The sequence below is a fragment of the Condylura cristata genome, unplaced genomic scaffold (genome assembly GCF_000260355.1).
Source record: "Condylura cristata isolate star-nosed mole 26May11 unplaced genomic scaffold, ConCri1.0 scaffold00038, whole genome shotgun sequence".
In the NCBI taxonomy this organism is placed as follows: domain Eukaryota; kingdom Metazoa; phylum Chordata; class Mammalia; order Eulipotyphla; family Talpidae; genus Condylura; species Condylura cristata.
Window position 1 is genome coordinate 3,422,802 of NW_004567139.1, and position 14,029 is coordinate 3,436,830.

The 14,029-nt window shown below is 52.8% G+C and overlaps 1 protein-coding gene across 2 annotated transcripts in view; it reads right to left on the reverse strand.

The window, feature by feature from the left end:
* Positions 1-8,220: 8,220 nt before the first annotated feature.
* RGS9 (regulator of G-protein signaling 9) overlaps positions 8,221-14,029 on the reverse strand; it is a 49,797-nt gene continuing 43,988 nt past the window's right edge. For both annotated transcript variants that reach the window (XM_004693456.2, XM_012733141.1), the window contains exons 18-19: positions 9,280-9,722; positions 8,221-8,429 (exon numbers count right to left, since the gene is read on the reverse strand). In XM_004693456.2, coding sequence (XP_004693513.1) covers positions 8,282-8,429; positions 9,280-9,722 — 591 coding nt within the window. In that variant the 3' untranslated portion in view covers positions 8,221-8,281. The remainder of the gene's footprint in view (positions 8,430-9,279; positions 9,723-14,029) is intronic.

Below are 14,029 nucleotides of genomic sequence, written 5' to 3' on the forward strand. Positions count from 1 at the left end.
GCTGAATAAAGATGCCCAGGTCCAGCTACACCAGGGACACCCTTCAGCCCCAAGCAAAGACGCTAAGCTGCCTCTCACAGCAAAGCAGAAGGGACTTGGGGGGCGAGGTAAAGACAAGTATTGGACGTATTAGACGGTTTCGTACTTAAGTACTAGAAGAAAACAAAGCAGATGCGCTAATAAAGGAAGATGATTATAAACTAGTGAGCACTGGTTAGCAGAACTAGGTGGGGGAGAGTCAAGGGGCATAAGGGATGGGAGAGAAAGGATGGATGGGTGGGTGGGCGGGTGAAGATTGATTGTGTAGATTTATTCGTACCTTTAGTATAGATGATGAAGAGTTCAAGGCAGGGCCAAAGCCAAAACCAACCTCCTCATTCACCAAGGAGTGTAAATCTTCCTGCCTCAAATATGCACAACTTGTGTGGTGCCTACAGTTCCATGTTTGAATATGTATTTCCTTGAGCTAGAGTCTCCTTGTTAAAATGGAGACATGATGGAGAGGGACGGAGGGATCGATAGATAGACAGCTGTGGTGTGGTAGAAAAGACACACATACACACACACACTCACACACCACCTACAATAGAAGTTTTCAAAAGAGAAAATGAAGAGAATGGAGTGGAGAGAGAAACATATTCAAAGAAACAATAGGGGAGAAGTTGGAGACTAGAAACAAAACTTAAGTCCTTAGGTTGAAGGAGCAGTGCAGGAAGGCAACCATCCTCCTAACATACTGCAGGGTGTGGGCAACACTCAAGACAAAAACCTGCACTTGGAAGCAAAATGGAGAACAACACCTACTTACATCAACAGCAGTTGGCGTTTTCACCAACGGGACTTGGCAGAAGACAGTGCAATAATATCTGAAGTCCAGAGAAGAATTTACTCTCAGAGTAATTTCTCTCAAAGCAAATTTGTCTCATAGTAACAGCAATGAGGATAAAATACAGTTACAGCCAAAAAAAAAAAATTCACTTCTCAGTGCCATTAGTGAAAGAATCTCTACAGGATGCACTTCAGCACAAAGAAAACTGACCCTGGAAGGAAGAAGAAGCAGCCTGGGGCCGATGGTGTTAGAGTTGGGTAGAGTTGAAGTTAACTAAGCATTGACTATAATGCACGATGATAACATTCATAATGACGCATCATTTGTTTACAGCCACAATGAAACTAAGAATAACATCAATAACAAAGACTGGCAACTTCAAGCTGGAGCTAAATCTCATCAGAAACCTGTTTTCATACAGCCCTTCTTGTAAAAATGGCTTTTACATTTTTATTGTGGTAAAACATACAAGACAGAAAACCATTTTAACCATTAATTTTTTTTAAGATTTATTTATTTATTTATACAGAACTGGGGTACAGGCCAGAGATGTGGAGGGTGAGAGGATTCACCAGGGACAGAGTAGGGAGCAGAACAGGCAGATCAACGAAGTACACTGCTGAGGGGAGCACTGGGCGGGTCAGGAGAGGTCTGCCACGCCATGTGGATCTCCTCCGGGGCAGGCGGAGATCAAACTCATGCGGAAGTGACTTTAGCTGCTTAGTGCTGTGCTTTAACCCACTACGCCACCAGGGAGGGCCCATTTTAACCATTAATTTTTTTTAAGATTTATTTATGCATACATTACTAGAGTACAGTGCATCCTGTAGTGATTCTTTCACAGATGCCGGGTGGGGGGTGCGGTGTGAGAGGATTCCCGAGAGACAGAGTAGGGAGCAGAACAGGCAGTGACTGAAATCTACTGCTGAGGGGAGCAGGGGGAGACAGAAGTCTGCTGCACCTTGTGGGTCAGCTCCCTGGCCGGCAATCGAACTCGTGCTGAAGTGGCTGTGGCTAGATTCATAGTGCTTTAACCCACTGCGCCACCAGGGGGAGTCCTTAGCCATTCTTAAATATATACTTTAGTAACCCTTGGCACCTCACACTGCTGTGAAATTACTACCACCTGCCATTTCCACAACGTTGTCCATCTTCTCAAACCAAATCTCTACACTCATTAAGCAATAACTCCCTATTCCTCCCTCCCCCCTCAGTCCCTGGAAACTGCTGTCCTACTTTCTATTTCTATGAACTTGACTGCTGGCTAGGCAGTTTACTGGCTCCATGCCTCATATAAGTAGAATGATACAGTATATGTTCTTTTGTGTCTGGTCTGTTTCACTTAGCATAATGTCTTCAAGGTTCATCTATGCCCTATCGTGTACTTTCTTTGGTATCATGTACTTTTCAAGGCTAAGTAATATTCTGTTGTATGCATATACATCTATCCATTGGCAGACACTTGATTTGCTGTACTCATTGTCTCTTGGGAATAAGGCTGCTACGAATATGGATGTGTGGTACCTATTCAAAACCTTGCTTTCAATTCCTTGGGGTAAATACCAAGAAATAGAATTGCTGAATCCTGGGGCGATTTTTTTTTTCTTTTTTACTTTTGAGTTGCCACATTACTGTCCTCTAGAGAGTGGTATTTTACATTTCCACTCTCAATGCGCAAGGTTTTCAATTTTTCCATATCCTCACCAACACTTACTTTTGGATTTTTTAATTGTTAACCATCCTAAATGGTGTAAAAATGCATCTCGCTGTGGTATTTATTTAACAATTTGTGGTGTTGAATAGCTTTTCATCTCTTGCCTATTTGTCTGTCCATCTATCCATTGGGTCTATTTCTTCACAGAAACATTTAGTCCAGTCCTTTGCTCATTTTTTGCTCAGGTTGTAGGGTTTTTTGTTGTTGTTGAATTATAGGAATTCATGACATAACCTAGATATTAACCCCTTATCATGCACATGATAGATTTTGTGTTTTTAACATTTTTTAAAAACAAGAATGTGTGGCAAAGATAGGTTGTAGCTTGCAAGGTACAAAATATTTACTAACTGGCCACTTACTGAGAAAATTACTGACATGAAAGATGAGAATGGATGAGATGAGGAAAAGAGAGACACTGTTTTGTTTCATGTTTCATCAGTGGAAGTAATTAGGCCAAAATGCTAGCAGGAGTCAATTCTGGATGATTGTATGTGGATCTTTGTTATATGATTCATGTATTTTCTCTTTGTTTTTAATTCCAAATTTTAAATCTGTAATGCACAAAACATGAAGTGCATCAGACTGGAGATTTTCCAGCAGGTGAATCACATCCACAAAACGAAAGTACGTGCTGTTCCTATATTGAAGCTTGAATGTGAATATTGAGGATTGAACAAAAATGAATCAAGGAGGGACTCCTGATATTTATTTTTTGGGGGAAAAAATTCTATATCTCAGTCTTCTGGACCAGTTGGAAAGAGAGTAGACAATTAGGACACTCCATTTGGTTTTCTATTTGTATTTTTGCTGCAGGTGTTTGGAAAAGTTAAATAACAGGAGGACAAAACACGCAGTCAGACCCCATTCCTCTGCCAGCCCCACCTGGCTTTCCAGTGAGGAAAGTGCCTGTCCCCAGCTCCTCTCCCTGGTGGCCCAACACGAGGTAAGAGGACATCCCTGCTCTTTCTTTTTGGGGATCCGTGAGTCTCGGACTCCCTCTTCTGGTGAAATGTGAGGAGACAATGCCTGGAGCAGAAGAGGCGCTTGGTGTCCAGTGTCCCCTCACGCTCCTCGCTCCCCTCGGGGCTCCCAGGGACCCCTGGAATTCTTGTGCTTTTCTAGCAGCAACATGAGGGGAAACACTGCCGCCTCTCAGGCTGAAAGAATCACAGCTTCCCATGGGCCACTGCGGGACCCTCCCCAAGGATGGAGGCAAAGGGACCTCAGGACACCTGCAGAAATTGCTTTGCTTGCAGGTTTACAAGAGAAGACAAATAAGCACACCCCCCAAAACCTTGACGGACATAATGGAATGCTAGAAGAGGACACTTACTGCCTCCATTTCTGCTGTGACCCCAGAGTCTGGGGCTAAGACGCTGGACACCCACAGCCAGCCCAATCCAGTGAGTGTGGGGCATGTGGGCAGGACCAGCAGAGGCTGGGGGCAAAGGCCATTCCTGCACGCTCTCTTTTGGGGGAGGGGTGCTTTGCACTCTCTGAAGTGGAGAGAAAAACTCACAGGCCCTGAGAGGGCTTCACTTGCCCACAGAACGTGAACAAAAGGAACAGGAGAGCTGAGACAGGTGAGCCCACCAGCAGAGAGGTGAGCAAGAGGCAGGGCTGCCTGCTGGACAAGGGCATCTGGGGTGAGGCTGCACGTGGGAAGCCAGGCTGGGGTGGCTGGGGTGGCTGGGTAATTTTTATAAATGAATGGCAAGTCACAACATTTGGTTTTAAGGAGGGACTTGAGGATGTTCCTCAGCTGGAAGTGGACAGGAGTGCTCAGTGACGAAGACAAAGCTTTGTGCAGCTGACTGAGGCCATTTGAGTTCCCTCTGGCCCAGGTAGCTGAAGCCAGAGGCCCCGAAAAATCTAGAAAAACCCAACTAAGTGAGAACGGCAGGGGGCCCAGGAGCACAGGACAGGGGTTCCATGTCAGTCAACTAAGAATTCCCTGGTTCTCCCTTCGCTCCTCCAGGAGGCACAGGCTGCAGTGTGAGAGGGGGAGGAAGAAAAGAAGGGAAAGGAGAAGAAACGAGCTCCTCTTTCCAAACCACAACCCCAGACATGTAGGAAGTCCAAGCTGGAGGAAGGGCAGAGCTTTCCTCTGGATGAAGGTCTGCGTTTTGTTCCTCACCTAATCTTTGAACTGCTTGCATACAGAGCTGTGTTGAGATTACCTGGTAACAGTGCTAGGAGGGTCTATTTTCTGCAGGGCAGGGGTGGGGGAGAAAAGTTATGGAAGCTGCCAGAGCGCTCTTCTAGGGTTAAAGAGTTAATTCAAGGAATAGGCTTCAAGGGAGAGTTGGAGCAGAGGAAGAAGATAGGGAAGGAAAGTTGTTTTATTCCATACCCTATTAAGATCTGACCAGACAAATGACTACATATGTACCACGTCAATTGATACAGCTTCAAATAACTCAGTGAAGGGGGTTCAGCACCAATTAACAGGTGAGGAACACATGGAGGTATTCCAACCTGGAAAGGGACAGGGGGTCACTCACGTTCTGTAACCTCACACTCCACAGAGACCCATAGAGCCAGCTTCACAGCTATGACTGATAGAGCGACAGCAGAGTTGCAGGCGGAAGTCAGCCCTGCTCCCTGGGCCTCAGCACCCAGCAGGCACTCAGTGTGAGTGCATGCACTAGTGCTTACCTACATTTTATAGACATTTACCAAATGGTTGGCCAAACAAAAGCTAATCAACCACTCCTATATTCGCCCCTTTTCCATACTTTCCATTCCAGCGTCTTAGCCCCAGACTCTGGGGTCACAGCAGAAATGGAGGCAGTGAGTGTCCTCTTCTAGCATTCCATTATGTCCGTCAAGGTTTTGGGGGGTGTGCTTATTTGCCTTCTCTTGTAAACCTGCAAGCAAAGCAATTTCTGCAGGTGTCCTGAGGTCCCTTTGCCTCCATCCTTGGGGAGGGTCCCGCAGTGGCCCATGGGAAGCTGTGCTTCTTTCAGCCTGAGAGGCGGCAGTGTTTCCCCTCATGTTGCTGCTAGAAGAGAAAAGCACAAGAGAAAAGCACCTCTCATGTGGGAGAGACTAAGTGGCCACCAATATTCATGCTCCCATCTTCTTCCCTAGTGTGAGAATCTCCAGGTTGGCTAGTCACAAGCTGATATAACTGGAGACTACATTTCCCAGCCTCCTTTGCAGGTAGGTGTGGTCATGTGACCAGAGCGGACCAATAGGATACGAGTGGAAATAACACCTAAGTCTAGGGTATGAACTTAACCGTCTTCCCCTTTTCCACTTTCCCCCATGTCTATGGAGGGAGGAACACGGACACGGGGGTAAAGAACCAGTTTCAATCACAGCCCCAGTCTAGACATTAGAATCACCTGGGAAAGTCTTTAAAAATCTTCATGCTGGGCTCCAGAAATCCTTATGTGTTTGGATTGGATATGTCCTTGGCATCAGGATCGCCCGCGACTCCCCAGCGGATCCAGACAAGGTGGAGAGTCTTCTTAAGCAGTAAGTGGGTGCTGGAGGGGGTGGGGCGGCGGTGAGTGGAGCAAGACTCAAAAAGTGCTTGTCCCTGGATTCTCTTTATTCCCTGGAGTCCACCTGCCCGGGGTTCCTTCTTCCTGGGACAGTTTTGTGATGGACACAGAAGCTCCTTTGTCTTTGACACTTTCTTCTGCGGGCTGTTTTCTCTCCACCCCACCTTGAGCTCTACCTAATTGAACCAGTGATTCCTGCAGCGCTCCATCTTTAATGTTGGGGATCCATATGGGCTTAGGGTCTCTATAGGACCCCAGGGGCTAAGGATTGGAACCCCCGAAGCAGTGATATGGGAGTCCAGGCTGGAGATTTTTATTATTTCCACGCACACAGGCCGGGGGCAGATGACAGGTGTAGACTGCTTTGCCTTTCCTTTAAACCAGCTTTGCAAATAAGGACATAAATTAATTAGCCCATCACCTTCCAAGTAAGGTCTGGCATGTTTCACTTACTCTAAGAGGGGTTTCCTCCCCTAGAAGTGTGACTCCTATAGGCCCAAGAGAGTGGATTCTGAATGGGGTGCTCTTTCTGCACTGAAGCGTCTGTGGTCTCCCTGCCAGGTCAGAAGGCCAGGTCTGCACCCCGCACCTCCCCATCACATGGCCTTAGAAAGTGCAGAACATTGGCTGCAGCCCCAGTAATTAAAGGCTAACTGAGGTCAGTTGTCAGGGATTAAAAGCAACTGAGGGGGGCTCTGATCTACTGATTGAATTCTGATGAAACTGAGGCTTAAAGGAGCAGCATAGAAGGAGTCGTTTAGCAAACCACTTGATTTTTTTTCTATGAGGACTTTGCATGTGCAACTTTTGAGAAATGTTTTATTTGCTGTGTCGTCCTTACCTCATCCCCCTCTTCAATCCAATCGGGATTCCAGCAAATCCCTTCAGGGCCACACTAACAGGCTTTGGACAGAAATCAGTGACAAGGGGCAGGTGCGCACCCACACAGTGACCTGTCACCTCTGCGGCAGGGTTTCCCCATGGTGGGCTGATCATTTGGACCAGACAACCTTCCACTGTGGAGGGCTGGGCGGCTGTCCTGCTCCCTGTAGGATGTTTAGCAGCATCTCTGGACTTTGCCACGAGGTTTCTGTATGCACCCCACAACCAGAAATCTCTGCTAACACTGCTCAGCACCCCAGGGGACAAAGCTGTTCCCTGGACTAAAACTACTGTTCTAGGTGGTATCAGTGAGGCACGGGGCCTTACCCACAGTCCCAACCAGGAATATCAGTGCTTGACACACAGTAGGTCTCCATACATACTCATTAAGTAAGAACCGGGAGGGGAAGTGCAGTGGGGAGGGGGGTGCACTGAAGCCCAAAGTGTCAGAAGTGACCACTAGGTGGTGCCCAGGCCTCCTATGCAAGGAGCATGCTCACTGCAGGCCACCAGCATGTCCAGACCCAGTGCTCCCTGCCAGTGACCTTGCCCTGTGGGATATCAGTGTAGACCTGTCCCATAAGGGTCCCTCCCAAGGGTGGCTTTGGCTCAAGGACACCCCAGTGACCTGGCTAAGACTTTCTTGGAACCATGCTGCCTCTGAGCTGGCCCCTGCCTACTCCTCCATCCCCAGAGGTCAGCCCTGCCATGGTGTAAATCTCTCATCCTGCTGCTATGCATCATCCTTCACTCGTACTCCCCCCAATTATTCCCTTGCCTGTCGAGTCCCATCTTGGAGCTGCTTCCTGGTGGATCTGCACAGACCTGGTATTCTAGAAGGAAGTTTTACCCCAGCACCCCCTTCCTGTGTGAGGCCACACCCCGGGACACCCCTTGACCAGCTCTGTGGATAAAAACATCACACACAGACCAATTCAGATATGGAGGGAGTTCTTTAAAGTGACTCAATGTCCCTTTATCCAGAAAACCAAAGAAGACATGAGTTTAGCTCACAAAAAATAGCTCATAAGGAACTGATAAAACCAGACACGCGCAAGCATTCATTCCCGGAGGCTCTGACAGGTCAGCCTTTTATGGGTTTTAAGGCAGCAAGGAAGTGCCCGGATACACATGCCTTCTTGCCCGACGACGGGAGGAAGCAGCCGGGGCGGTGGGGAGCACGCGTCCCCCTCACCGCCCCCCTCCCCTCGTCTCTCGGGGGGGGGGGGTTTTCTCCCGATTAGAATCTCAGTGCACTTTGGTTCAAGAGCAAGCGCGTCTGGGCCCCTCCGTGCCCCTCAGTAGAGCCTGGCAAGGAGCGCCTCACGCCCAGGGCCCGGCTCAGCCAGCCTTCCCCTGGGCCAGGCTCTCCCAGGGACAGATGACCTCCTTTTCCGCGCTCTGGTCCCCCGACTCTCCCGCGCCGTCCTCGGGGTCCACCAAGCAGGTCCCGCTCTCCATAGGCACGTCCATTTTGATCTGGAAAAAGCTTCAAGCACAAAAAGGAAGCAAGTAGCATGGGGATGGGGAGCCCCAAGTCCCCACCTTAGCCTGCCATCCCTGGAGAAAGTGACACTGGACACTTGGCCTGGAGGACTCACACTTTCCTGCCGAATTCAGGATGCTTCTGAAGGTGCATTATTTTCATTATCGAGAGGCTAAACTGTTTCTGGTTTTGGTGAATTCAGGATGTTCCTATGAATCAGGGGTTTCTGAGAAAGGGGCTCCCAGCCCCCAGGTGAGGCAGGGCGGTGGCTGCAAAGCTGAAACACTCTCTTACAGGGGCCAGTCGGGAAGAATCAATAGACAGACATGCTGGATTCTGAGGCCCTGCTGTGAGCCCAGAATGCTGCCTCAGGAAACCTGGGTTCCAGGCTTCAGGCTTGCAGCACCCCCCCCCCAAAAAATGGACTCCAGGGGGACCCTCTTGGCTGATCCTGGACTCTGCCATTTTCCCATAAACAGCTTCAGGAAAAGCACCCGGCAAATCCCTCTGAGAGTCTGTTGCTGAGTGTTGAGGGGCTGTGGGAGGCCAGAGCACCAAAGATAGGGGTGGGAGGCTGGGGACCCCAAAACCCATCCCTATGCATCCCACCACCACTGGGTCTCACTGTGGCCAGTGGCCTTTCCTGCCCTTTAAAAATGCAACAGATGTTGTAGACCTTGAGATGGTGCAGGATGGGGAGAAAAAACATGGAGGGGAAAAAATGGAAAAGACACTGGCCCCTTTCCCAGCAGACAGGGGGCTTCTGGAAGCCGTCCAGTGGCCAAGGGCCCTCCCTCGCCCAGCCCCCAGCTCTAGCACCCACACTCCGCCCGCCCCCGCCCCCAGTCCTTACTTGGGGACTCTCCTGGATTTCAGCCGTGGCAGCTGCTGGCCCACTTCCCCCAGGGGCTGCACCTTCCCGTGGGCCACGGCGGGGCACTTGGGCGACAGCCGCGCGAAGACCGGGGAGGCCAAGCAGCCTCGTCTCAGAAACCTGCTGAAGGACAGAGCCACGCGGGCCTTGGGCGCGCCCCGGGCCTGGCGGCTGGCGGCGACGCAGGGGCCCCGGCGTCCCCCGCCGGCCTCCTCCTTCTGCTCGGAGCCCGAGCTCTCCACGGCCACTCTGATGGGCGAGGGGCACACGGTGCTGCTGGGCCTCCGGATGAAGCGGGCGGGCGACGGGAAGGGCCTGCGGGGCGAGCGGCAGGAGGGGGACCGCGGCATGGAGGGGGAGGGGGGCACGCAGGTCCCCGTGTACACGGTCAGGTGGGGGCTGGGAGCCGTGTGCTGGCCGGGCTGCAGAGAGAGAGCCCGCGTGAGCGGCGGGAGTGGGAGGCGGTCCCGTGGGGCGGAGCGCAGGCCTCTCTGGCTGGCCCTGGGACCGATCAGGAGAGCTGCGGGGAGCCGGCCCCCCACGGTGGGGCACAGCCACACGGGGGCCTCGGCCAAGGGGCCGGCCAGGCCCAAGTCCGGGGCATCCTCCCCAGCGCGGGGAAGTCACAGCCCGGGACAAACTGTCTGTCTTCCAGGCCTGAGTTGCTGGATGTGGCCAGCTGAATTTGCAGTCACCCCAAATTCCATGCCCCAGGGTGCGCAACACTTAGTTCCCGCCACACCCCATACCCCTTCTCTACCCAGCAGAAGAAGTGGAGACACTGATCCCAGGGCTGTAAGTGTGGCAGGAGGCCCAGCTTAGCCCAAACCCCCACCTTGTCCTGAAATCTGTCCAGCCTGTGACCGCACTGACCTTGGCTGACCTTGGTGAACCCCTGGGGATGACCCTAGCCCCGGCACGCTCCTGAGCCGGCTGCCAGCCCAGCAGGGGCGGCCAGGAAGAAAGGCTGAATGTGGGACGTGGGCATGAGAAGGAAACAGGAAACCCCGGGCCAGAATGTGTCTCCAAGAAGAAAGAGAGGCAGCCTAAACCTCTGGGTCTGGCAGCAGCCTGGGGTCTGGGTAGAGGAGCAGGCTGGCTGTGAGCCCACAGAAGAAACTTCTAGCTGGGATTTCCGGGAGGCGCTCTGCGCCCGCCCTGCGCCCTCCAGACTGCCAGGGCCCACGCACTGAGGCCTCTCTCCTGAAGGCCGGTGGGGGCCCGCGTGAATGGTGCCGGGGCTGCAGGGTCTCCGCCGTCAGCCGGCCCCTCTGGGACAGTGGGGCCAGCACCGCTTCCAGGGGGGTGGAAATGGCTCCTGGAAGAACAAGAACAGGCTCTCTGAGGCTGCCACCACCTCGGGAACTTCCTGCTTAGAAGTTCCCGCTGGCCCCGGCCTGGGCCTGCCCTGTTCCTGTTCCAGGTCACCTGGCTGTGTCGCCTGCCCCACGGGCATGCCTGGGCTTTTGGACAAGAAAAGAGGCCGCGGGGGGGGGGGGCTGGCCTGGAGTAGAGGGGTGCAGGGGGCTCGCTACTCTGGCCCACCAGCTTCCTGAGGTCCCAGCGATTCCATTCCGAAAGAGAGCTCAATGCCACTAAGTCTGTTCCTCTACTTGGACACCTGCAGCCCACAAAGCAGAATCAAGGACCAAGCTCGGCCGGGTTGTGGGGGACCCTGGACCACTCCTCTGTTAAAAGGCAAAAATGCAGGGTGGGGGGGCAGGGTGGGGGCTGGGTAAGCCACCCCATGAGGCACCTCTATTTAGGACATCCTGTTAATGATGATGACCCCAGAGGCCAGGTTCTCCCCAACATTACTGCTGGGAACAATGGGGGTGCTGTGGAGTTTGGGGGCCACCAGCTGCAGGTGTCTATGTGGCCTCGCAGTCAGCATCACCCAGGTGATTGCTGCAGATAAAGATGCTGTCTCCACATGTACCCACTGAAGAGGGGTCTTAGGCGGGTGCCACTCAGGGAAAGCTTCTAGCCAGCACGAATTTGGGGTGTTCAGCAGTGCACTTCGAGGACCCTCCTGCTACAGGGACGTGTGTCCCCACACAGGACAGTCTGCAGCAAAGAGCAACAATGGCAGGGAGGGGAGACACCTGAGGCTCGGGCGACACGGTCAGGTGGGCGAGCACGGCCTGTAATAAGCTCTGCGTGCTGGAACATTACGTGGTAGAGAACAGAAAGCTGAGGCCCAGAGGGGCTCGTTACTCCCCAGGCTTTCCAAAAGTCAGTGAGTGTGCACAGAGAATTCTACAGAGGCCCCCACATTCTCTGAGAATGCCAAGCCAGGGTCGCCCCCAAGGTCAGGCCATGAGCACAGGTGGCTTTATGTCCTCCCATGAACCTGACTTTGTGCCACGGCCCTCCAACCCAAGTCCAGAAGTCAGGAAGAGATGAGAAGTGGGAACTTAAGGAAGGAGAATTTCTCCATCGTTGGTGTAAAGCTGGAGGAGGCCAAGTAGCAAGGAATTCGGGACGCTTCTAGACGCTGAGAACAGCTCTCGGTGAACAGGCCGCCGAGTCTGGGACTCTGAGCATCACACGAAGAAGCTGGAGCCTCCGCACTACCTGAATGAACTGCAAGCAGATTCCTCTAGTCACCTCCAGGGAAGAACACCAGCAGCTGGTGGGCCTGGCCGGGTCCCTGAGTTGTGACCCGCTGAGCGTCACCTGCCCAACTGTAGAAAAGCTCGTTGCAGGCCCTAACTTGTTCTGTGGCAACAGATAACTAGGACAGAGACTGCGTAAGAATCTGAGCCCAGGACCGTGGAAGCCAAAGCTGGCTGTGTGGGCCGATCAGACAGTTGCTTCCCTTCCTAGAGGCTACGGTGGCCTTGGGGTTGTGGACAGTGAGACCCCAAATAGCAAACTAGGGTACGGGATGTGTTACGAGAGATGGAGGTGTCCAAGTTCTCCTTCAGCAAGTTGACACAATACACCCCCCCGTGCATTCCCTTGAACCTCACTTACTCAGAATTCATGACAGACACCTGTAAAATCCCCACTCGACAGGTAAGAAAACTGAGGTGTGTGTTGATGATGCAACTTGACAGAGATGGATAAGATGATCGTCACTTCCCACCCTCTGCTGTGCCTCCCTGCTGCACCCCCCCTCTGTCCCTCTGCCCCCCACTCATTGCCTCCCCAGCACCCTCTCTTTTTCAGGGTGAATGACAGGACGGGTAAGGGAGGTGCCCTGCATCACCTGGCCCAAGAAGCTCTAGTGCCCTAGCTCAGTGGACCCTGCCACTCCTCACCGGGTGCTTCCTGCCCCTCCCCCCGGTGCCCAGGCGCCCTCCCCCAGGGCCTGGGCTGGCCCAGCTGCAGCCATTCCCGCCACAGCACCCCACCACCAGGCAGGCACCAAAGCAATGACATATGCAAGACAGCGGCAGAGAAGTGACACGATCAGACACGGTGGAGGAGAGTTGGATTTGGTGCTGCTGTTTTATTGTGCGTAGGAGCAAGCCAAGGGGCGAGGAGCGTGGAATGGAACAGTACATGGACATGAGGTCACGGTCACAGGCACGTCCGTGGCGGGCAAAGCAGATGGTGCACAGATGCAATTCACTCTCCAGCCTGAGAATGTGATGGCGCCCCGTGGCCACCTGAGCACAACTTCCTGGGAGCAGGAAGGTGAGAAGAGGGGCTCGTTCAAGTTCAGCAGGCAGGTGTGCATGCCCCCTCCAGTTCCTGCCCCTGCAGAAACATCGCCATGGGTGCTTCCTCCCCCAGCATCTCATCTGGCCCGGCCCAGCACCAGATGTCCCCATTATGAAGAGACCCTTACCTCACCCATGAAATTCAGGACGGACCGGTCACTATGCTCTGCCGCTAGCTGCAGGCACAGGTCATGACACCAACACCCAGCTCTCCTCCCCCTAGATATCTCCTAATGGTCCCGGAGAGCTGGGAGGGGCAGGTGCGTGCAGGAGTGTGAGATGGCAGAGAAGTAAAAGGATTAGACAGCCACGTCCTCCACAGAGCTCAGGAAATGCTTCGAAGGGTAAAGAATGACTGGACGCCTCTGGCAGACGGAAGACAGTGCATCCTCACCCTCTAGGGAGGGTGATCTAGGAAGCCCGCTGCTCTCGGAGGATGGTGGTGGCCATGGCGAGGACGGCGGAGAAGATGGTGGCGGTGACGACGGTGACGGTGTGGAGGAGCGTGGTGGTGGTGGTGACAGATGGATCATGTTGGGGATGGTGGTGCTGACAGTGAGCAATGCTGACGGTGGTCTCAGTAGTGGTGATGGTGGTGATGGCAATGGCTGTGGTGGTGCTAACAGCAGCTGGCATGTAGCGAGCACCAATTAGATGCGTGACAACGCCCTGCGTGCTTATTTGTAGCTCATTGTCCTGGTCCTTGTATTTCCAGTTAATCCTCACAACGAAAGCAGTCTTTCCTCTAAAAGCCAGGCTGGAAAAGGAAATTCTAGAACCTATAGCCTCACTCATCCATACTCCATGAGCCGCCATGGTAGAGGGCTCAGTCACCTCAGCCCGTGGTAACCATCATAATGGTTTAGGGGGAGCCACGCCACTGGCCAAATGAATACAACTGTTGATGCTTTTGGAGCGCCAAAGTGCCCCCTGGGGTGACTGTGATGTCATGAGACGCCTGCCACTTCCTGGAGTCTAGCAGGGGACACTCCTGCAACATCTCAAAGCTAGATAGACCTGCGGCAACAGTACTACTAAGCATGAAGTTTCCCTGGTGC